This window comes from Protomyctophum bolini (assembly GCF_963924005.1).
Source record: "Protomyctophum bolini genome assembly, chromosome: 4".
In the NCBI taxonomy this organism is placed as follows: domain Eukaryota; kingdom Metazoa; phylum Chordata; class Actinopteri; order Myctophiformes; family Myctophidae; genus Protomyctophum; species Protomyctophum bolini.
This window is the reverse complement of record NC_137865.1, coordinates 18,817,094-18,840,711: the sequence shown is the minus strand read 5'-3', so window position 1 is coordinate 18,840,711 and position 23,618 is coordinate 18,817,094. Positions and strand designations below refer to the sequence as shown.

At 43.0% G+C, this 23,618-nt stretch overlaps 2 protein-coding genes across 6 annotated transcripts in view; both read left to right on the top strand.

Moving 5' to 3' along the window:
- The window catches only part of LOC308314745 (calcium-independent phospholipase A2-gamma-like), a 36,612-nt gene extending 24,359 nt beyond the window's left edge, over positions 1 to 12,253 (top strand). Inside the window, exons 9-11 of one of the 2 annotated variants that reach the window (XR_013963984.1) lie at positions 3,267 to 3,462; positions 9,328 to 11,072; positions 11,139 to 12,253. Coding sequence is in view for 1 of the 2 variants with exons in the window: in XM_080762413.1 (XP_080618539.1) it covers positions 3,267 to 3,462; positions 9,328 to 9,587 (456 nt within the window). In the remaining variant the exon portion in view is untranslated. Of the gene's footprint in view, positions 1 to 3,266; positions 3,463 to 9,327 lie in introns of both variants that reach the window. The other variant, XM_080762413.1, reaches the window with a different exon arrangement.
- An 8,094-nt stretch (positions 12,254 to 20,347) lies between these two features.
- LOC308313534 (neuronal cell adhesion molecule-like) overlaps positions 20,348 to 23,618 on the top strand; it is a 94,061-nt gene continuing 90,790 nt past the window's right edge. For 3 of the 4 annotated variants that reach the window (XM_080760704.1, XM_080760706.1, XM_080760703.1), the window contains exon 1: positions 20,348 to 20,556. The gene's annotated coding sequence lies outside the window, so the exon portion shown is untranslated. The remainder of the gene's footprint in view (positions 20,557 to 23,618) is intronic. The other variant, XM_080760705.1, reaches the window with a different exon arrangement.

Sequence of the window (23,618 nt, the reverse complement as noted above, 5' to 3'; positions counted from 1 at the left end):
TTCCAGATAAGTGATGAATACGTGCTGCTTCTCCATGTTTAGTGTTTTCTCTGGGGACAGAAAGTAAGATGGTAAATGTTGCATGTATATAGCACCTTTATCCAAAGCGCTTTGGCACATTGATTGTGCATTCCATTCACACACACACATTCATATACCAATGACGGAGGAAACCATGCAAGGCACCAACCTGCTCATTAGGGGTTCAGCGTCTTGCTCAAGGACACTTGGCCACTAACTAGGCCACTAACTCTGCGGGAGCCCGGGATCATACTGGGAACCTTCCGGTTACCAAGCGACCACTGTACCCCTGGCCTACTTGTGTGCAACAAGCAAGTAGGCACTCGACAGAGTACAGTTGTAGTTTTATTTCTTTTTCCAGAGTTGTGGGTTGCGGTTTTTTGGGCTTGTTTTGAAGATTGAACAAGCCAACATTTCTTTGATGTGTTATGTGTATACTATAAAATAGTAAAAATACCCATACTATAGGTTTGGGGGAGTGTGAATTACATTGAGAGTCAGAATCAGTCTGGTGTCTCTACTTATGTATTTAACCCTGGCGTAACCCTGTGTGTAATTAGTATAATTAATAAATGACCAAAACATAATCCTTCAATATTATATTTGACACAAAATGGCCCCTGTGACATCGCACGCGACCTCGCCCTTTAGGGGTGTCTTACTGGTGATAAATGCATCTAATATCTTTTTATTAGGGATATATGGCCATATTATATTGGGCTTGATATTTGGCTTTATTTCTCTCGCAAGAGTTGACTTGTTGTTAGAGGTGGCTTGGCTTATTTCTCTCACAAGAGTTGGCAATCCCCGCTAACACGGTCCCTGCTTGCCTGTCGTTGTCACTGGTGCAGTGAGTCAGTGACGATGCTCGTATGGACAAGCCAAAGGCATTCAAACCCCTAGTCTCTGCAGAGGTGGACAGGAACTTTAGCCCTGCGCCACCCGAGCGCCTGACCTGAAGTTCTGGATAGTTTATAATGTAGTATAATGCCAGAAATAGATTTTGGCCCTAATGTTGGCATCATAGACCCACTGTGGTATTTTGAAATCAATTGTTTGACTGACAAGAAGGCAGTGTAAAGAAACTAAAGTTCTGTTAACTCAAATTATATCATGCACTTCCTAAAAGAGAACAAGGAACGGTGCCTTTAAACTATGAAGTACATTCTAAATGATTCATTCAACATGTTACTGCCTGGCAGATAATTTACTCCAACCTTAAAATAGCTCTCCTCCTGAAGTGTTCCTTTTAATCAACGTTTCTTTTCTTTCTTTCTTTTTTTCTCCACACACTATTCATTTGGAGCTGCAGTATTAGTGTGACATTTATTTCCTTTGGCTACGAACTTTGTCATGTGTCCTGAAATCCCTCAATGTCAAATCTGTCAATCATAGTTTCCTTATATCTGATTGGGCAATAGCACTAAGATCAGAAGACCACAGCTCATTCAGTGATCAATGTGTATTCCATTTCCAAACTACTGGTATGACAGCTATTACTTTTACTTTGTAGATTGCCCCCATCTCATAATCAATAGTTATCTTTCTTTCTTTCTTTCTTTCTTTCACATGAGACCTAGAGGCAATGACACAATTTATCAGTCCAGCTCCCCGGATGATTAACAGACCTGCATGTTGGTAGACAGCCCTCATATTCCCCTCATGGCGTGCACGCCGACATCGATTCGTACACGGGGGGGGGGGGGGGGGGGGGATTTCTCATTACTCCACATTGTTGCTGTGGGCTGGGCTGGAGACATGGGACACACCCCTTCCACCTTCCCTACGGCTTGATTACACCTCCTACTCACTCAAATGTGTGTTAACGAAAGAAACAAACAAACACACACACACACACACACACACACACAGTATTACTATTTCTATTGGTACAATAGTAGGTACATTATCGTCCCTGTCAGACGGAAACCTTCTAATATTCAAAACTATTACGGTACTTATCTGGAATTGAAAGTAAAGGGTACCTGTATTATAATGGTTCCAATATAGCTTTAACCTGGCGTTCCTACTTTGGGCCTGTCATAGGCAGACATTGTCACAGATCTTGCAATATTTACAATTGCAATATTTGCCCTACATTGACGATACAGTAAAGCCTGATACATACTTATACTAGTTGCACAAGGGTGTTGAATGCCGTAAATACCAGATATACAAGCTCACAACACGTCACATTCGTGGCGCGCTGTGAGCTTGTAGATCCGCCATTTACTGAGCACGACACAGGCGCGCAACTAAGTACCACTGAGGCTTTAGTGATCTTCTGAGCTTCTTTCTTATAGTCAGACACTCAGAAGAAGCGAGAAGCCGCGTCAGTCTCCAGACACCCGGGGGCCCTGCAGCTCCCGCCCTGCCAGCCCGGTCTTTTTTTAATGAGGTCTGGCCCCTGTGTGTTTGATCCAGCTGCCCCCCCCCCGCGCCCCCTGGCCCCGCTCAGCCTCATGCCTATTCAACACTCCCCATCCAACCACCCCCCCATCGCTTCGGGGAAACTATGGATCCATACCAAAAGCAATCCTGGGCAGACCCGCTTGATATCAAAGCCAAGTCAGACAGAAGAAACGGAAAAGGCAGGAGCGCTACAAGAACACGACAATGTAGACGTTTTTGTACCTTCCTGTTCACTAGATATTCAGTGATTTATTTCATGTATTGTTGATTGTTGAAATCTGTGTTAATTCTCGGTTAATTGGTTTCACCTACTATGGTTGTGGCTTGAAAACACCATGCAATCCAGCATGTCCAGTTGTAAGCAGCTGTCCGCAAATTACATTTAGACACCGATAACTCTACCCACCAGTAGCTTGCCCCTAGAGGGTCAATCGATCGCACTGAGCCGAGGGTTTCTTCTTCTTTGTGTTATCCTTTCAGCACAGCTTGTTAAATCAGTGGTTCTCAAACGTTTTCAAGACAAGGACCCCCAAATTGAAATGTATTTGGCCGCGGACCCCCATCTGAAAAGGTTTTGTTTTGTGCCAGGGACCCCCAGAAGAGAAGATTTGTGTTTAAAAAATTAGCAGATGAACAAGCTTGTGGCACGTTGTGAGTTGTAAATCTACTATTTCTGAATAGCCAATGTGTTAATGGATGAAGTGGTTTAAAATTATCGTGATGCTGTAATAATAACAAATGTTGCTGGAGGTCCCCACACCCCACTTTGAGAACCACTGTGTTAAATTGTACTTGTGGTAGTACAAGTATTCAATCAACTCCTTTTTGCACAGGACGGAGGTTTGCTGATCAATAACCCCACGGCACTGGCCATCCACGAGTGCAAGTGCCTGTGGCCCAACACGCCCGTGGAATGCGTGGTGTCGCTGGGCACGGGGCGCTTCGAATCCACCGGCAAGCACAGCACCACCTCCACCAGCCTCAAGACCAAGCTCACCAACATCATCAGCAGTGCCACAGACACTGAGGGTAGGTTGGATGATCGCAATACTTTTGTCATAATCGTCACAATCGTTTCCATGTTGAAAGATGTTCATACAAAAAACCTGTGTGATATGAGTGGTGCAACTCCGTGTGGTGTGATCCCCGGGGGGTGTCCGAAACGGTCGAGAAATGACAGAGTTACCGCGAGGGTGTCCCTCTACTGTACTGTACTGTACTGTCACTCACTGTACTGTACTGTCACACCCGAAATCATCATTGCGACCGAAGGTCAGACGGGACGGACCCAGCCAGCCAGCCAGGGACCCAGGGACACACATAGCTCCGCAATGGAGAGGCTGCACCACCCAAAAATAGCAGATCTACAAGCTTACAACGTGTCCCTTCTTAATATATAAACTTTATAAAAATAGTAATTTCTTGCTATTTTAGTTGTTTGCCACATCTGCCCTGTGCACCTTTTCATTACGTCTAAAAGGCAAACGGAATTGTAATTTTTATTCATAATGTTCCAACAATAAAATCGTTAATGGCAATTATTTTTGTGACAATTAATCGTCAACATAAATGTGTAATCGTGACAGCGCTTGCTAACTCCAGATCTGTAACATGAGATCATCATGTTTGTTTGTTTGTGTCATTTTTAATGCAATGATCGACAGCTAAATCCTTACTCTTTCATTTAATTCTGTAAAGAATGTATAGGTCTGTTCTTTTACAGTTAAATGAACACTGAGTGTTTCACTGTATGGATCACTATCGCTGCATTGACAAAATAACTGCAATGCAGTCCTGAGTTTGTTCCAGATTTGTCCCTCGTTGACGCTGTGGAGTAGCAGTAGTTTGTGATCCTTATCACCCCTGGACATGCATGGGGTACGATACCTCTGCAGTTCCTAAATTTGTCCCAGTCCCCCCCTCCCTGTCGCTGCGGCTGTGACGTACTAGTCTGTGACCCAGATGCTGCTACGCAGTTTTTCTCCTCTTGTGTTTGGGATTAACCCATTTAGACCGATCTCTACAAATGTCTTCTAAAACGTGACAGTGTTTCTATGTCAGTGGTGCTCAAACTATTTCATTTCAAGGACCCCCCCAATATCATATGTAATTGTCTGACGACCCCCATCTGAAAATATGTTGTTCTATTGTCCCCCAAGAAGCAAAGATTTTACTTAAAACGTTCGCTCTGAAAGAATATATATTGAAAGATTTGCACCACATTTTCAAGGCTTTTCAAAAAATAGCAGACCTACAAGCTCTTAGCGCAGCACTCAGTGCCACGCTATGAGCTTGTAGATCTTCTATTTTTCAATAGCTAAAGTATATAGCATAATGCTGGTTAAAACACCAAAAGGGGTTTCCGCCCAAAATGGATTAAACTCTCCACCCTAGCTCTCTTGTTTAGGTCTGTAATTTTAGAAGCATCACATTAGGAAGAGTGTGTACCTCAGATTATCCTCTCTTTTCTAAAAATTTCCCTCCTACCACGGTGATTATCTTGCCTCATGCGTTCTCCTGAGAGTAGCAGTGGAGCTCAAGTCGTTTGGACAGATATAAGGCAGATTGGAACAGGGTTTTGGAAAGGGGGATGCCACGCAATCTTTAATGTATGTTACTTAGTTCACCCAGGACAATTTTTTTTATTTTAATGGCAATTTACTTGCCTGAACGAAAAACTAAAGAACCAGGAGGACTTAAAATGTGTGCTGACATCATGGTGTCAGCCAGGTACAGGTACTGAAAATCAAGGACAGTGTCACGGGGCCTATAGAGACAAACAGGGTTAGACATACCATTGGTCCGATATCTCAAACCCTAACCCTAACCTCCCACGGGGCAGCACACCTAAACCTAACCTTAACCCTCTCCCAACCCTTAACGCACCCCTCACCAACCTTAATCCGGTCGTTTTAACGCACCCCTCACCAACCTTAATCCGGTCGTTTTAACGCACCCCTCAACAACCTTAATCCGGTCGTTTTAACACACCCCTCAACAACCTTAATCCGGTCGTTTTAACACGCCCCTCACCAACCTTAATCCGATCGTTTTAACACACCCCTCACCAACCTTAATCCGGTCGTTTTAACACGCCCCTCACCAACCTTAATCCGATCGTTTTAACGTGCCCCTCACCAACCTTAATCCGGTCGTTTTAACGTGCCCCTCACCAACCTTAATCCGGTCGTTTTAACGCACCCCTCACCAACCTTAATCCGGTCGTTTTAACGCACCCCTCAACAACCTTAATCCGGTCGTTTTAACGCACCCCTCACCAACCTTAATCCGGTCGTTTTAACGCACCCCTCAACAACCTTAATCCGGTCATTTTAACACACCCCTCAACAACCTTAATCCGGTCGTTTTAACACACCCCTCACCAACCTTAATCCGGTCGTTTTAACACACCCCTCACCAACCTTAATCCGGTCGTTTTAACGCACCAACCTTAACTACACCTGAGCAGAAAGTGCACTGGGTCATGTCCAGTCGCACACCGTGCACAAGGCACATCTCTCCTAGCTGTTTAGGTAATAGGGCGCACCCTTGGTGACTGCATGTTTTCCGTTGTCACTGTGCCTGCCGACCATGTGAACTCTGTTCCCGAATATGTCCTTTATATAGCCTAAGCCTACATTATAATGTGACATTTACTATACACCTCGAAAATAGCCACTCAAACTCACAACTGGTTGCGGATGCGACACTTCTATAGGTCTGACTCTGCTATTATTTTCTGTGCAGGACTTGCCAGAGCAATGATATGAATCGGAATCATATTTTTATATGGAACGAGAAGATCGAGTGTCAGGATTTGGAGATTCACGCACATAGCATGACGTGCTGACAGACAATGCAAGAAGCATGTTCCACGTCCACTCACAATTTAGGTGGCTTTTAAAATGCGGTACTTATTAATTTCCTTTATTAAAAAATATGATAGGCCTATGTATTTGGCACCTCATAAGTGTAAATCAAATAGCATACAATTGAAACCTGCTACTGCAGTGATTTTCTCCTGTGTTCAATGCGTTTCTGCGTTTGTGTGTGGACACAGATATCTTTGTCTTATGGGCAGGGGTTTCTTTTAAAACGGAGGACAAAAATATCTGTTTTGCAAAAGATCCATATAGGTATAGCCCAGGCCTGAATTTGCAGTTCAGTTCTGTCTAGGCAAGCTATATTGAGCAGCTGAGGAGGAGAGCTGCTGGGGCCCTTCATGGAAGGGTGTAGCCCGTTAAGGTAGTTACCTCAAGTTCCTGTTCTTTTTGCCGTTTGCCTGTGTTATTTTTGATGTGCTTAATTTTTGGACAGTCCATCACTGTGAATATTGCTACCCAAATGGCCTGAACTTTATGGTTATTCTCATAGTCCTCTTGAACCAGAAGAAAGGCTGTCAAAGTCCCAGACAAACGTTGGTTCTTACACTTTGTTTGTTATATCACTTAGTTCAACTTTCCCAGTTCATTTCTACTTCAGTTTCACCCATCATTTGTGGAACAGGGCAAATGTCACAACACATACTGTATAAGAATAACGTATTTCAGCTCTGGAGTTTGTGTTTCATACTTAATATACAGTACATGTACACAGTGCATAATTCACTCAGTCCTATTACATACCAACGTCAAGGTGCAAACATCTACGTTTTGAACTCTGGAAAGCAAGTACATGTCTCCAAAATAGCCTCCAGATAAATGACTATTGGATAGAGTGTGCTGCATCGCCTGCCAGATAGAATCCATGTCTGTGGATCTCTGAACTACACCTGACCTCTCGGCGAACGAGTGTTCTATGGGAACGGCGACACAAACAGCTGCTGTTGCCTGATGGCTCCCTCTGGGCATAGCTGTCTGCAAATCTATTTCGGCGCACGGTGCATTTTCTTTATCTATAATTTTTCCCCCAGTTTATTGTTATTCACTGGTCATGTCACTTCAAAGCACCCATAACAGAGTTCCCACCCAGAAGTGATACCCCTAAACATCTGCATTTGGATTAACCTGTTCCTGGCGCGCTCACACGCTCTGCAATCCTGAAAACGCATGCCATTCTGAACACCAGGGACGTGCACACATAGACATCAAAGGGGGCTTCAGCCCCTGCCCTTTTACCTGTCTATAAAACAACTGCCTTTTCCAGACCACGAATGCAGCGTTTACTATGGTGACAGAAATGCTAATGCCACTCCTTTCCATGCCATGCCGGAAGGCAGCATTCAGGAGAATAGCTTTTTTTCTCGTGAACTTGAACGCAGCATTTTGCATTGAAAAAATGTGTTACACTGCATCTCTACTAGCTAAAGAGTACTGGGTTCACGCCCCGAAAATAGCAGCAAAATTTTCGCTATTTTTTGTCCAAAAGTGCCCTCTTACGGGATTTCAGCCCCTGCCTCTCTAACACTCTCTGCACGTCCCTGCTGAACACACTACTGTGTGAAGGGCCTGACCGCCTGGTTCACATTAGCATGCTCTAATGACTTCTTCATATAATCAGCGAATGTTTGGACATATTGGGACTATTAGATGCTTACTTTCAAGGGTTCCCAAACTTCTCAGGCACTGACCCCCCCAAAAAAGAATCATAATTTGACAACTGACAGTTGGAATTTGGAGTTGGAGTTGAGAGTCGTTACGTTATTGAGTTTGACTATGTTCCGCGGATAAAATCAATGTTTTTCTTACGTAACATTTGACTATTTGATATTAAAAAGGTCTTAAAAGTAATTAAAGTGTAACTTTAGAAATGTACTACATAGTATACTGTACTCTGTGTACACCTACGCCATACAGTACAAACATTTTCAGTCGTGAGGTTTTATTTGGCTTTAATCCATGTATACTATACTGTATGTTGGTTTGTTTACTAACTGTTGAGTAAGAAAACAATGTAAAGCTAATCATCAGGGAACCCCACCTCCCCTTTGGGGACCCCCATTTTGGGAAAGAACGGCTTACTCCTGTGTCTCTATGCGTGACAATCGCATATTTTCTAGGGGTGTACGATTATGAAATTATGACCGATATTCGATCTCCGATAATTTCATATTTGCAGGGTCAAATCTGCCGATACCGATTCTGACCGTTTCCGATATTATACAGAGGACCACAATATGCAGACCGCGGCCATCTTACCATATAAGTTAATGGCAAGGTGCTAACTAGGTGCATCTTCCAATGGCAGCCCATTCATCAAAACAGAAAAGTCCTGTCAAACTAACCAACATTGCAGCTGTACGGAAAGCTTGAATTATTCTCTACTTATCCTCAAAGTATTTATTTCATAAAAATCCACTGTAGACATGTTATGAGCTACTTTGTGTCCTTGCAGGTGATTCTTTTTCTAAGTGCTGGAGTTTGGAAGTGCTCGTTAGATATCACTCGACAGCCCATGTGTACCACCTGTTTTGAATTAGCACATAATGCAAGAGGCAGCAGGACATTGCTTTACTGAAAACTAGTGCTTCCAAACTCTGATGGAAACATGGCCGCTTGGCCCAAAGCCTGTTAATAAATTAAATCAATCAATAAATAGCCTATACTCTTTTCTGTTGTCTGTTATCACTACTGAATGACTACTGAATAAGATGAGTACACAAATTAAATGTAGAATGTTTATTTTTACTTAAGAATTGACATATTTGATTTGGCTTTTGTTCTAGAATAGAGATACTAGACACAATTATATTGAACTTGAATTGATACTGATTGATTACATTTTTCATTTAAAAACAGTTTTGCTGGTGAAAACCGATTAAATAATCTGTATTATTTTGAAACCGTTCCGATGCCGATAAGGCATTTTTATGGCCGATATGACCTATTCCGATTATGCTACGGATTAATTGCGCATCACTAAATTATTTTCCCATTCTCGCCCTCCTCCTCCCAGAGGTCCACACCATGCTGGACGCCCTCCTGCCTCCCGACACCTACTTCCGCTTCAACCCTTACATGAACGAGGAGATCGCCCTGGACGACAGCCGCCATGAGAAGCTGGACCTGCTGCAGGCCGAGGGCCTGCGCTACCTGGACAGGAACGAGCTGAAGCTGCAGAAGGCCGCCGGCATCCTCACCCGGGAGAAGGGCTCCGTGCAGAGGCTGGCCGACTGGGCCAGAATGAAGGCCATCATGTTCGACGGCCCCCCCTAAGAAGTAAGAGAGGTATAAGAGCTGACTGACGCAACCAAACTCCATCTCGCTCACACTCAAGACCACTGAAATCAAGCGTTTTTGTCACTATTGCTACTTTCACTGGATCTGTACGCCTCGTAGATCTGAAGCCTAGAAAAAAACCTTTTAACATAAAGATGGATAGGTATACTGTATCCCCGCCCCGCATCCCAAACTAATTCAGCCGATCGATCTTGATGCTGGCAGCACTTGATACAGTTAGTTTCAAAGGAAGACATTTCTTCTATGCTAAAAAATGCAACGCTGTAAATATACCATATATCACTGCTGTTGGGATGAAACCACCTAACTCCAAATGTAATTTTTTTTACTACTTTCCATTGGTTCAATATTTTTTAAACAACACACAAACGTAAAGGATGTTCAATAGCACTGGTTTATGCAAAAATAAATAAAAATACAAAAACTCTAAAATGGTTTTCTCCCAACAGCAACCATATGGTAGGCATACTGAAGTTTGCTACAAGAAAATGTAGCCGCTTCTTTCTTCTTTGTTGAGCATAAGAACACTTATGAACACGCTGTTAAATTCTTTGACAACGGTTAACCACCAGCACATCTTAAATAAGCTGTTTTTATTTATTAGAGGAGGGGAAACAATATGGAGGCTTATTTACCCAGATCGATTTAGCTCAGTTGTAATGTACTGTAGTTTGTTTTACTCTGCCAGTCTGAACTCAAATCACTAAAATTGTGTATGCCAGATATGTCAACATAATATCAAGGTTTTACTTGAACTGAACTCCTCATGATTCTTAGTGTTATTAATGAGTCATATGTGTCTGAAGCTTGCACTTAAATAAATGCAGCTAGTAATCATTATAATTATTGCTGATGACAATATTGATAAATGAGGGTCAAATTTAAGCAATGTAGAACTACTGTATTCTAGATTTTAAAGTAATGGTATACTTGAGGAAAATGCTACTGATCTGGCTATCATACCGGCATAGCAGTTGAAATGCACCATATGGTGGTGAAATCCATATGAGTAAGTTTAAGATGAACCATATTACAATAGGAATAACTATTTTATTACGTAAATCATGTGTATAAATTTAATTGTATCAAGAAGGAAACCTTGTGAGTGAAAAGGACACATTTTGCTTTGCTACAGTATTATTTTAGCTTTAGGGGAGTGTTAGCCTGGTGGTATGGCCAGACTATTTGTCTGGTTTCCAGGTTGGAAGATTTATTTTTTAACTTAGTTTCTCCAGTGGACATCTGTGTGTCGCAGGGGTACAGTTCCTGTCCACATGGGTTGAAGTTCTTATAGTCGTCAAAACTGATTTCAGTCATTTGGATTTCATAGATAGAAGTCATGCATGATGCATGTCTTCTATGGAAGCATGTTGCACAGAAAAATATCCGATAGATATGCTATTTTTGGTTATTATCTTATTATTAAGATTAGAGCATTTGAAATTCAAACTATAGCAATATGTTCCAAAGCATCTTCCATAAAAAAACCGTAACCTCAATAGTCTCGGAAATATCTTAAAAGCAAAGGTTAAAGCCTCAATCTGTGATTTCTTCACCTTGTTTGTAATTTTAGATTTTACATATTGTGTGAATTGTTTAGAAACAGAAGAGAGACATGGCCAGCGACTGTTTTAAACCAGAAACAAGAAGCATGGTTGTCTACACCAGTGGTTCTCAAAGTGGGGTCCGGTCCGGTGACCCCCCCAGTGGTCCTTCAAGGGGTTCCAGGGGGGGGGGGGGGGGGCAAATGATAGTAAGGGACCAAATGGACTCTTATGGGTCTGTAACTGACGGTGTACAATTTCAATTTGTACACTCAGAGTTAAACAACGTCAGAAACAACTACAGATTAGGGGTCCAAAGATAACAAAATGTCATCAAATGATTGCCAGCTTGAGATGCCTATATGCATCTCAAACTGGGGGTCCTTGAAATTGAAAAGGTTCAAAATCATTGCTATCGCGCCGTGCTGTAGGGTCCCTGGCATAACATTTTAAATGGGGTCTGTAGGCTAATATGCATCGATTTGGGGGTCCTTGACATGAAAACCACTGGGAGTGTCTCTCGCCAACAGTAGGCATTGGCAGTGATAGGGACTGTACAAAACACATGGTAGGGAACTAGCAAAAATAATAATAATAATAATAATTATCATTGTGTGCATGAGAGTTGATATTTATGGGTTTTCTATTCGTATTCACCACTGGCTATAAGCACTTTCTTGTACCTTGCGTGCCCTCTCTCCCTTTGTTGCCTCTTTTGTTATGCCTCTCTCTTCCAATCTTACTCTGTCTGAAGGGTTGTTTTCCAGTCTCTACTCTGCAGACTACCATGCTTGTTTAAATCACTCAGTTTTAGCTGAGGGACGACTGGCTTTGAATAGATTATAGTTTTATTGCTTTCCTACTGCTGGTGTAATTTGGTCCAACCCTGACTGAAATAATTCACTGCATGAAATGCATTTCAATGGGCTAACGTGGCCAATTACTGTATCATGACTCATGTCTTCATCACTCCCGAGGGACCCGAGGTAAAATGTACACGGCTACATTAACTTGGATTAATTTAATCCAATTGTTCTCCAGTTCATTCTACGTGTAGGAAGTGTTTTCTTGAATGTGTACTGTAATTAAAATCCATCACTCAACCTTATTCCATCTTGCCTCCTAATTATGTGGAGATTAGATGTTTGCTATCTCCGGAAAGATGCTATTTTTCCACATCTTGTGGATTATCTCAGGAAGAGGTGATGTCGGGGTGTTGTTTGTTGACAATTTTTACTCTCAACTATGTATTTATTAGTTTATTATTCACAGCAACTGAGATCCATGCAGATAATGAGATGCATACCTTCACCGGCTTCAAATATCCAGGTGCTTGACTGCATTGGTGGTGGATTCCTTGTTGTGGATATGATTGCATCAATTGGAACAAAACTAGCCATGCATGTATTAATTTAATAAGAATATAATATTACAAAATCATAAGTTGCCTCAAGAAAGACACTTTACTGTACATAGACTGATTTTCCCCTAAGCAAGCATTTGAAAACTGTACTTTAATGGGAAGAACCATGCAGGCTCTAGGGTCAGCTGCCATCTGTACAGCAGCCAGCAGGAATATCAAAATCACACCTGTGTGAACTGAGTGGTGCAACTCTGTGTGTGGGTCCCTGGAACTTCCAGACCCACAGGAATGCGCCCAGTGTGCCGGCCCGGTTCCGGCGAGCAGACCCACGTCCAAAACGGTAGAGAAATGATAGTTACCGCGTGGGGGTCCGCGGAACATCCAGACCCCCAAGAACGTGCTCAGGGGGCCGGGCTGGTTCCGCCCACATCCGAAATGGTTGAGAAATTACAGAGTTAACGTGTAAGTCCCTCACTTTTGTCATCAATGTTTGTGGTTACACTGGCTTAATGTGCACAAACACTCAAAAATAGTCATAGGAAACGGTAGCAAAACAATGTTTGTGTTTACACTCTAGTTTTTTTTAACCAAACACTCAAAACTAGTCGTAGGCGGTGGTAGCAAAACAATGTTTGTGTTTACACAAACCCTCAAAGCTGGACATAGGAGTGGCTAACGCCCCTCAAAAACCACACCCATGTGAAGCGAGGGGTGCTCTTATCATCATACATCATCTCATTCTGGCCAATCACAATTTGTGTCCTCACATTTCCGTCTTCACTTTTGTCTTCAATGTTTGGGTTTACACAAACCTCGGAAAGCTGGTAAGAACTAACGGTAATCACTATAACAGCAGCTTGCAGTCATATTTCATGGAAACATTTGATCCTCAGTCAGGGGTCTGCACTGCAGTCACAATTCATCCATATATGCATATTTCTTTTCTATCAAACCCCTATACTGTATGTACTGTGTCTGAGCAGCTGACTGTAATGTAGGGTGAGGAGGATGGGGGCGAAAGCGAGACGAGATGACGGCAAGGCGGTGCTCAGACACCTGGGAAACAGTTTGTGATGGATTATGTTTCCCGCCAGGTGGCTAAATGACAAGCTCTAACGCTGTTCCCTGCGTGAAAACAGCCATGACCACGTGAGGCACAGCTTCAGGGAACACTCAGCCACAGCCATAATAATGTAGAGTGAAATTGACTGTGTTGATACAATGGAATTATATTGCTATTCTTGCACTTGCCGAGCCAACTGATTTAAGATTCAAAGACTATTTGTCACACACTCATCATGTGTATTTGGAGTGAACTATCTATTGATGCAGCAGACTGCCATACTGTGCTGCAAGCAATCTGCAATATATTTAATACAATATATCATGTGAGTACCGTAATAGAAAAGGGTTTTGGTTCAAGTATTGGGAACTACTATTAGTAATCAGTAATACAATAATAAATAACGTGTAAAAACCTTATACGAGTGCAAAAACAGTATCATTATAAAAGGGTCATTGATGTAATGGTAATGGATGACCATAGACTAAGATAAAATATATACCATTACTTTCACTATTGTTTCGTCCCTATAGGCTAGTATTGATGAACTATTACTATTACTGAGAACTGTACAGTACAAAAATGTACAATTTGTGCAAGGAGGTTCTGAAAAGGCATTGTCCAAAATACTGTATGTTTGTGAGCAGGTATTTACAGGTGGTCAACCTGTAAATCATTGTCAGTTGAGCTAGTCATTGTTCAAAGCTCTGATAGAGGGGGAAAGGCTCTTGATGAGTGTCTCTGTACAATGGCTTTTGTTTACAGTGCAAGCGTTTGCCTGACCACATAGGCTTAGCCCATTGCTGCCTGTGATTTTAGTTCTGCTCGGCACCTCTGAGCAGTGTTGCCATGTCTTGTTCTTTTTTCTTTTTCATGTCATGGACCCCCAGATTAAAGTACCGGTAATTGTCCTGAACCTCATCTGAAAATAGTTTGTGCCACGGACCCCCATACAAGGTTGGTGTATTTTTTTTTTTACATAGCAGCTCTACAAGCCCACAACGCGTCACATTGTGGTGTGGTGTGAGCTTGTAGATCTGTTATTTATAGCCTAGCCTAAGTGAACCCCTCTTTTGGGTGGTTTTCATAGACCTGCAGGCCGCTTGTTTCTCTTGCTGAATCTGACAACAATGCCTCTGAGACTACAATACCACTATGGGTGCTGCATAGGGGAGCTTATTGGTCGACTGCACCACTCTCTCCATGCAGGGCTCCATGTTCCTGAGAGGAGCTATTAACGTACCAAACAGTGATAGCCCCTGTCTGTCAGAATGCTACAGTATGTGTAGTAGTCTGAAAGACTTTGAATATCCTCAGCTGTCTTGAGTTGGTACAGGTGCTGCCTGTTGTGATTTGGTTGACCAAGCATTTGGTCCCTAAAGAGTATCGCGCAACATGCTCTGAAGTTTAAAACACATATATTATACTGTAGGCCTATTGGACACCTTATGTGACCAGAATATATGAGACAAGGACAATAAGAGAATGGATAGGAATAGAAAATGATCTCCTATCATTGTGCACAGACGTCAGTCTCTGATAGTGTTGATGTTCATCGTATCACGGGTATCAAATATGATTACGTTGTAGATGAGTGAGTGATACACCATGTGTGTACTGGTTCAAGCAGATAAATGTCCTAAATCATGACACTGCCTATAGCGTTCCATGATGGTAGGGTATGCAACTACAAAATTAGAAGGGGAGACGTGGACACTGGACAGACACAGCAGCATGAAATATTGGTTGAAAGCACAAGAATATGTATCCAGGGAAATTAATACCATGAGAATAGATTCTAAGAAATAGTCTAACGAAAATGTGTATGTGTGTTGGAGTTGAATGAGCCATCCAAGGGCTATTTCTATACATAATCATTGTGGAGTATTTAGTGACTTTTCATGTCATATTTTTTTCCTGCTGTGTGTTAACGTGGTTAGGTGTAGCCTGCGAGGGCTGTTTCCACTCAATATAGAGGGGATGTAATGTAATTATGCTGCAGGCAGGCTTGGAGAGGAAATGCATCCTCCCCTGATGTAAGCAGACTTGACTTATGAACTTGTCCTCTGGCATTAATGATGTTTGTAATTTGATTTCTTACACATTTGGTCCAAGCCTCTTGAGTTTGCATATCAATGGTTCTCCCTAGTCTACCCTGTTCTGAGTATGTTGAGCGGTGCCAGTGCACATTGATGAGCAGATTTTTTGACAGATGCCGAGCTCTCCTATTTGAGCTGTTATGTGAGGATTGTTTATGCTTGAGGTGTCTGTCTGGTGCCCGATTATGCCTCATATTTAGCTGAAGCGAATAACACCACTCATTATCACTTAATTGGTTTTGCAGAGAGTTTCTGAAATGGGGATGAGATGATTATACATGGACACTTCATCCACAACGTGAGCAGTACTTCAAGTACAACATTTTAGCAGATATTAGGGATAATGTTATATATTATATATGCGAATATTCCCAGAAAATCGGCAACCGTGCAAACATACACTGAAAATAGGAGCTCACAATGTGTTGTACCGTGATGCATTGTGAGCTTGCAGATATGCTATTGTCTGCAAAGATATTTGATTAAAAATAAATAAGGGTTGTGTGCATGGGAGGGACACTAGGTCAGATGGGAGCTATAGGTTATTTCAAGGATGACTCAATTTAACCAGTGGTGCAGATGTAACACCCAGGATTTAAGCCCCAAACAGGGACCATATTAGGCTCATAATAATAATAACTAGAACTGCACTCTTGTGTGTTGCACACAAGTAGTGCACAAGCAGAGCCGACTGCCACGGTAACATACATGTATGTAACTTGAAAGTAGCATACTGTGGTCGGCTGGACCGCTCTGCTTGCACAAGTAATAACTAAAAATGCACTCTATCGAGTGCATAGAGTATCGACACACAAGTAGGCCATGTATGGCCTACTTGTGCGCAAGCAGAGCACAGGTGTGTTCGCTGTGCGTTCACCACTCCTAGAGCACTCTGGTGTCAGTCTGGGTACAACTGCTGTTCTAGTCCTAGAGCTCTGTCTGTGTGCGACTGCTGCTCTGAGTCCCTATATACTGTAACTTAAGCTACTTTGAAGTACAGTGTCCGGTAGTATCTACTGCCTGGTACAACTGCTGGTCTAAATCCTCTGTAAATCCGCTCTACTTTGAGTGCTACTAACTAATGTCTAATACAACTGCTGTTCTAAGTCATTTAGACCCATTATTGACCTTATACCAACCTTGAAATGTGACGTCACCAAGAATGCTGGTCCCTTATAGCATTGGTTCCCAACCTTTTTACACTGAAGTACCACCTCAGAAGATATTTGGCTCTCCAAGTACCACTATAATAACTGATGTTAAAATACAGAAGCGTATACCTGCCCTTTTTGTTCCATTCCTAAGCCAATAATGCTGCTGCTCTGACCAAATTCTTCTATTCTGAGGGCTACCTCAATAACAGAGAGACATTTGACCTCAGGCAGGGGCCGGGCTACCTCAATAACAGAGAGACATTTGACCTCAGGGCAGGGCTACCTCAATAACAGAGAGACATTTGACCTCAGGCAGGGGCCGGGCTACCTCAATAACAGAGAGACATTTGACCTCAGGGCTGGGCTACCTCAATAACAGAGAGACATTTGACCTCAGGGCAGGGCTACCTCAATAACAGAGAGACATTTGACCTCAGGGCAGGGCTACCTCAATGACAGAGAGACATTTGACCTCAGGGCAGGGCTACCTCAATGACGGAGAGACATTTGACCTCAGGGCAGGGCTACCTCAATAACAGAGAGACATTTAAGAAAACTAACATATGAGAGACATTATGATGGATCTTTCTCTCATCAAGCATCCATGAATATTGTCATGGGATGAAACAAAACTACTTTTTGAGAGTTGTGCCATCTGTAACATCTGTAATATCTGCATTTAAAAACAAGAAAGCTCTACAAGGAGCCTCTACAGTTTGTGGAACCATAGAGGCGATGTGGTGAGTATTGTATTGTTTATATGGTCGATTCTGCATTTCAACTATATGAGGTTCACTTCGTGGCTTGAGGCCTGTACTCTATATCCCATGTAGGTTCTGTTATATGCTTGAACTCATAGCAACGCCTCAGAGTATTATTTTGATAATGTGCATGCAGGGAATTAAGTGACTATTTTAATGGGATTCAAATGATGCACAGACGTATCTGGAGGCGGTCTGAGATGAGAGGTGTGGACATTTACACCAGTACTTCTCCGTGTGTCATTAGATTTGAGCAAGACATTATTGTGCAGTGTATGTCATCTCTCAACTAAGTACTCTTTAAAAGGAAGCCATTTATCTGGGGTCCCCAGACCAGTCTGTTCTTTGCTCAGTCCTTTTTGAGGGGCGCTCCAATGCATTGCTTTTTACGATTACGTCATATGGCAGCCAAGTCTATGGGTTTTTTTTTGTTTGTTTTTTTGCACAATTAGCAAAACTAGACCAGTCGGTAACGATGGAAGTTGGAGATCCATGCCCCACCCGACTATGCAATACCTGTTGTACCCGTGTCAGAGTACCCGTTCCATCAAGGTGCCCATATACCGGTATGTAGATTTCTGTATCTGTCTCTCTGTGTCCCTTTATTCCTATATATGGAGTTCAGAACAGGCCAGCTCCATATACAGTATGGACCCTGGGCAGGGGCCCTGCAGAGCCCGGGCAGAGGCATTTTTGGGGCGGTTCTGGACAACCGTTGGTCTGACTGACTTGACACCAGGCACTGCACTCCCTGTGGGGCTGTGGAACACGTGTGTCAAATTTTTATGTGGATTTCAGACGTACAGACTACAGAGACATGGTGCATTTATTCATTTTTGTAAGATATTTTTGGGCTTTTTGCCTTTATTGATATAGGTTAACAGTAGCTTGACAGGAAAGGGGGAGAGAGATGGGGGGGAAGAGACGCAGCAAAGGACGTCCGGATCGGGACTCGAACCCACGACACGCTGTCAGGCTGGATTACCAGCCTAGATGCCTGCCCTGGACCGTTCGGCCGGCTCAGGCCAAATGGTGCATTTATAGATAGATGTGTGTGGCAAGTTTCTCAAGACTGTGCTAACAATAGCAATATAGTAGAACAACATAACACAATAACAAAATAACCACACAACATAATTGGGACTCTATGTGCATGCAGTTAATGTGGAAGGTGTAGAATTTCCGAATGGCAGGACATTGTTTACCCATATGAAGCCATATAAAGATTATTTGTCTTCTTGCAGCCTACATTTGCAAATGTATCCACAAATGCAATCCACACAAAATTGGACATTACTGCAGTATGTGTCTGTTTGTGCACGTGTGTGTGTGTGTGTGTGTGTGTGTGTGTGTGTGTGTGTGTGTGTGGGGGGGGGGGGGTTATTTCCACCTTGAGCCCTTGAGCTGTGCACAATCTACATTTGGCTAATCTCAGTCAGCCAGCTTGTGGATGGCAGTTCAAAGCAAAAAACTAAGAGCAGTGCTGTCTTCTTGCCAAAACGAGGCTTACTCCAGTAATAATAGTCACTAGTGACTGTGGGGCTCTGAGGCTGCAGATGGCTTCTTGGAGTAAGTCTGAGATCATGCATATGTTGTAATATGGATGGAGTCTTGAGATGAGACGCCTGATTGCATCCAGATAGAACTGAGGGGAAATGTCCATTTTAGAGTCAAATGACCTCAACCACTGCAGTCTGAACCCACATGCAGGGAGGCTAACCCATGATTATTGGTGCAAACCCACTTTTTAATGGGGTTTAATGGTGGAGTGCATCAGGGCATGCATGCAAATGGCACAGAGCCATTATGTTTCAAACAGCACAGCTGGAAATGTTTCACTTTCACAGTGACAAATGACAATACTGTATACGGTATTGGTTTGTGTAGGCCTACTGCACGTATAAACGGAGCTGCTATACCTTAAACACAAATCTGAAGCTTTTTGTAGCCTACTATTTTAAATTGTTTCGGGGATAATGCTGCAAATTGTCCCAACGGTGAAAATCTTTAAAGATTTCTGCAGCTATTTGTTTCAAAAAGCTTTATACCCTTGCCAACATGTAGCCTATATAGCTCATTGGCTCATTTGAATTGAATGTAGGCCTAGGTCTGATTTTGTATAGCCTATATCTCTCATTTATTGAACTGTTTTGTATACAGTGTTATTTTTGTAGGCTATTGAGATGCAATGTATTCAATTATTAAGCCTATATACGTGAGGCACACAATTGCTTTACACATGGATATTTCACATTGCAATGATGCATAATGTAGCCTAGGCTATATATAAATCCAATAATAATTGAGAAAAAATAAATCTAAACTGCCACTGCTTTTATAGCTTGCCCAAGTTGCCCGAATCCACGGAGGGGTGCCCTGGGCGCAGCCATTACTGAGGTGCACCATTAAGCGCAGCTTGGCCCCTATGAGCTTGACACATCAGCACTGATTAGCTACACCTGCGGCATACAGGGCACGTGCTCCATATGAATTCGTCTAAATCATAAATGACACGCACGGCGGCGGACTGTGGCACAGATATGTTTTTTTTTAACCCTCCAGAGAGGGGGAAGTAATAGGACCTATTATCGTATCTATCTATATATTTTAGCTGGAACCCTTCAGTGCCTCGAGGCCACCATTCGCAGGCAGAGGCGCTGCAGTGCGCGCAAATTGGCGTGCCGTGCGCCCACAGAGCGCCCGCCCGTGAACTGGTGGGAGAGAGGAGAGGAGAGGAGAGAGAGGACCAGGGACTGTAGACAGTAGCCTGTACTGGTGCGGAGGAAGGAGGACTTAGGAAACAAGCTGAGCGACAGACGGGACTCCACGTAAAGATACACACACGGGAGACACGTAGCTACATCGTCGCTCTGTCGCGGAAAACGCCGACAACACGAGGACCCAACCTTCGGCATCCACTGCGCACTATAGGCTATACGTCGGGTCGGAGGGATAAATAAGGTGAGCGGAATACAACGTCGCCTATACTATCTACTGTATATCTATGCCTCTTCTGTTTCACTGTGAAGAGTTTGAGGATTGACTGTCTGTCAGTCTTTTGAGTTGTTGTTGTTAACGAGTGTGTGTAGGATGCTGCAGGGTGCTGCTGGTGGAGCGTTGACGGTGACAACACTGTCCCGCTGGATGGGTTTTAAGCTGTTTCTTTACCGGACCGTGGCCGACTTTTTAAAAGCTTTTAAATCTCGTCTTGGTGGTTCGGATCGCTGCATGGTCCATAGAAAACAGGTGCACTGGTCGCATCAGTGATTGGTCTGGTGCGCAGCTGTCAAATCTTGCACTGTAGGCTATGTACTGTATGTGTAGCAGCCTGTGTCATGTGTGTATGCTGCCGAAAAGATGCTGAATGAAATTGTATGGGATATTAACGCATTACGCATTTTGTAAAGACTGATTCCTCTATCATTGCACATTTGTGTCAAATGATCCAGCCAGCATATTTTGGATTTTTGAAATAGGACAGACAGGGAGAGACAGAGATTAGAGATTGCTGCTTAATAATTTGCCAGTCTGTTTCACAGTTGTGTTTTCCTTGTGCTCTAAATCCTCATTCTAAGCGGATTTATTCCAGAAATATGTAATGTCTATAATATTGGCATTTAAATGGGCTACAAATCTAATATGTTTCTGACGCTGTCAATTTGTCCAGTCTGGTTTCCCTTTATGAGACCAGAGATGTGATTACGACGATCCCCACTTCCCCAGAGATTCATGACATCTCATGATGTCATTTATTATTTCAAACAATAATACTCAGCCAAACAACTGCCGTTACTGGAGAAAAAACAACCCCCCCCCCCCCCCCCCATCCTCTTATAATCACTCCCTCCTCTTCCCCTGTCTCCCTTTGGTCATTCATCGGGCACTCACCAACACACCCACCCCTTCCTTATCCTCTCGAGTCCTCACACTCACACACACATGCACACACACTCTCTCTCTCTCTCTCTCTCTCTCTCTCTCTCTCTCTCACGCACAGCGCACACACACGCACATTATGGCTGCACACTTTCTCTCTCTAAGTCCAATTAATACATTAATGCTAATGACTGTTGCTTTATTGTCTGAGGGCGTTGTTCTTCTTGTGTTCAGCACTGCCTGACACACTTTCTAGTAAATGTTTACTGTGTCTGCCTAAGCAGACTATTGTTAATCTCTCCCAAGAAGATAACAGTCTGTCCTATCTGTGCCGTATGCCGTCTTTGCATTAATCCTGAAATAGGCGGCAAAATGTATGATGCAGCTTTATGATGCAGTATAGCATCCTTTTTGTATCACTTTAACCCATGATTCACCATGATGAGTTATATCTCTGACCCAACTGACTGTGATTTTAACTGTCATTTTAACTCAAATGACTTAGCCAATTGAACACCAGTGTCATAATTCTGAGGCGAACATTCTGCTATTTTCAGTATAGAACTTTGTATAGGGCCTATAGTACATACATAGACCCCTGTGGACTCTGATCAACTAAGTACATATCAGAGCTTATACCTTCCGGCTTCCACTAACCCTACAATGGTCTTGAGGTCTACTAGCCAGTCATTTCTTCTGGTCCCACAAACAAGGCTGAAGGCCAGGGGAGATGGATCTTTTTACAGTTTGTAGCACCCAAACTGTGGAACAATCTTCCACCCCATGTTCTTAGAGCGTGTCACACCTTGCCTGTGTTTCAATCACGTTTGAAAACTCACTTGTACTACTTTCGATGATTCAGACTAAGAGTTGCTGTATCCGTTTGACATACTGTATGTGTTTACTGTTTATATGTGTTGCACCCTCTGTGTTTTTCACCAGTTTTTATTCTGAGTAGTTGATATTTGTTTACTTATTGTACAGCACTTTGGTTCAACGCTGTTGATTTAAATGTGCTCTACAAATAAAGTGGATTGGAGACTTTAAAGGGTAAACAAAGTGGTTTAATTGCCACTCATCCCTGACCACTGCTTCAACCCAGGAGCTCAGGCCAACTCTCACCCAACCGCCATGGAGCGTACAGGCAGGGACAAGATTAATAATCCAAAGATTGCGGCCTACTTCATGATGACCTCCATCTTTTACTTTCACTCTCAACACAAATGGCTCTAACACTATCCTATTCATCCGGGGAGATTTGCATAACTAAGAGATTATCAGGCACACGTTGGCTGGATGTTATTGTGAGAGCACCCGGTCATCAACCACCGCTGACCTAGAAGCAGTGGCGGGCCAGGCGGGCAGCCAGGCAGGCTGCGCTACACTCCGTGGGCTATGGGAAAGGCCTGGGTGGTGGAAAGAAAATGCTACATATTCTGTTCTGTGGGCCGCAGAAATACGCAGACAATCCTGCGAGAAGAAGCCGAAGGGAAGGGATAGGCTCTCCTTGTTGTCACCATCCGTCTGTCTCCCCCAACTGATGGACGAGACAATATAGTCTCAGTTCGTCACGCCGGTGACGTAAGCGTCTCCTCAGATGAAGTGGTTTGAAGACTGTGACACATTGGATTGTGCATTGCATTCATTACTATTATTCTGAATTACCGTACAGTCCAGACAGTAGTAGGGTTGGGATCCTTTAAGATAGTAACGATTCCGATTCCTTAACAGTTAACTGTAACGATTCCTAGGGGGGTCCAAATGGACAGTTACAGGTCTGTAACTCTGGGAGTGGAATTATGATGGTCCTTGAAATTAATATCACACCCGTGTGAAGTGAGGGGCGCTCTTGTCACAAAATTGCGTCATCCAATGTTGGATCCAGGTCCTTCCGGAACCCAACCTTAGTTGGGTAAAGATGCCAGGATTTTAAAAGTTGAGATAACCTGCAAAAAGTTTATCATTGCCTTGAATAATTCAACAGTCAGCTTTACCAATTGCTGCATCGCCACGGGACGTAATTATTGGCTTGTGGCGATTTTTCTGGCATATTATGTGAAGTGGCACTGGATATGGCAGCTTTCAGTAACATGTCATTACGGGTCATTCTGGTTGAACTGCGTTCTGGAAACACGTGTATCTGCTTT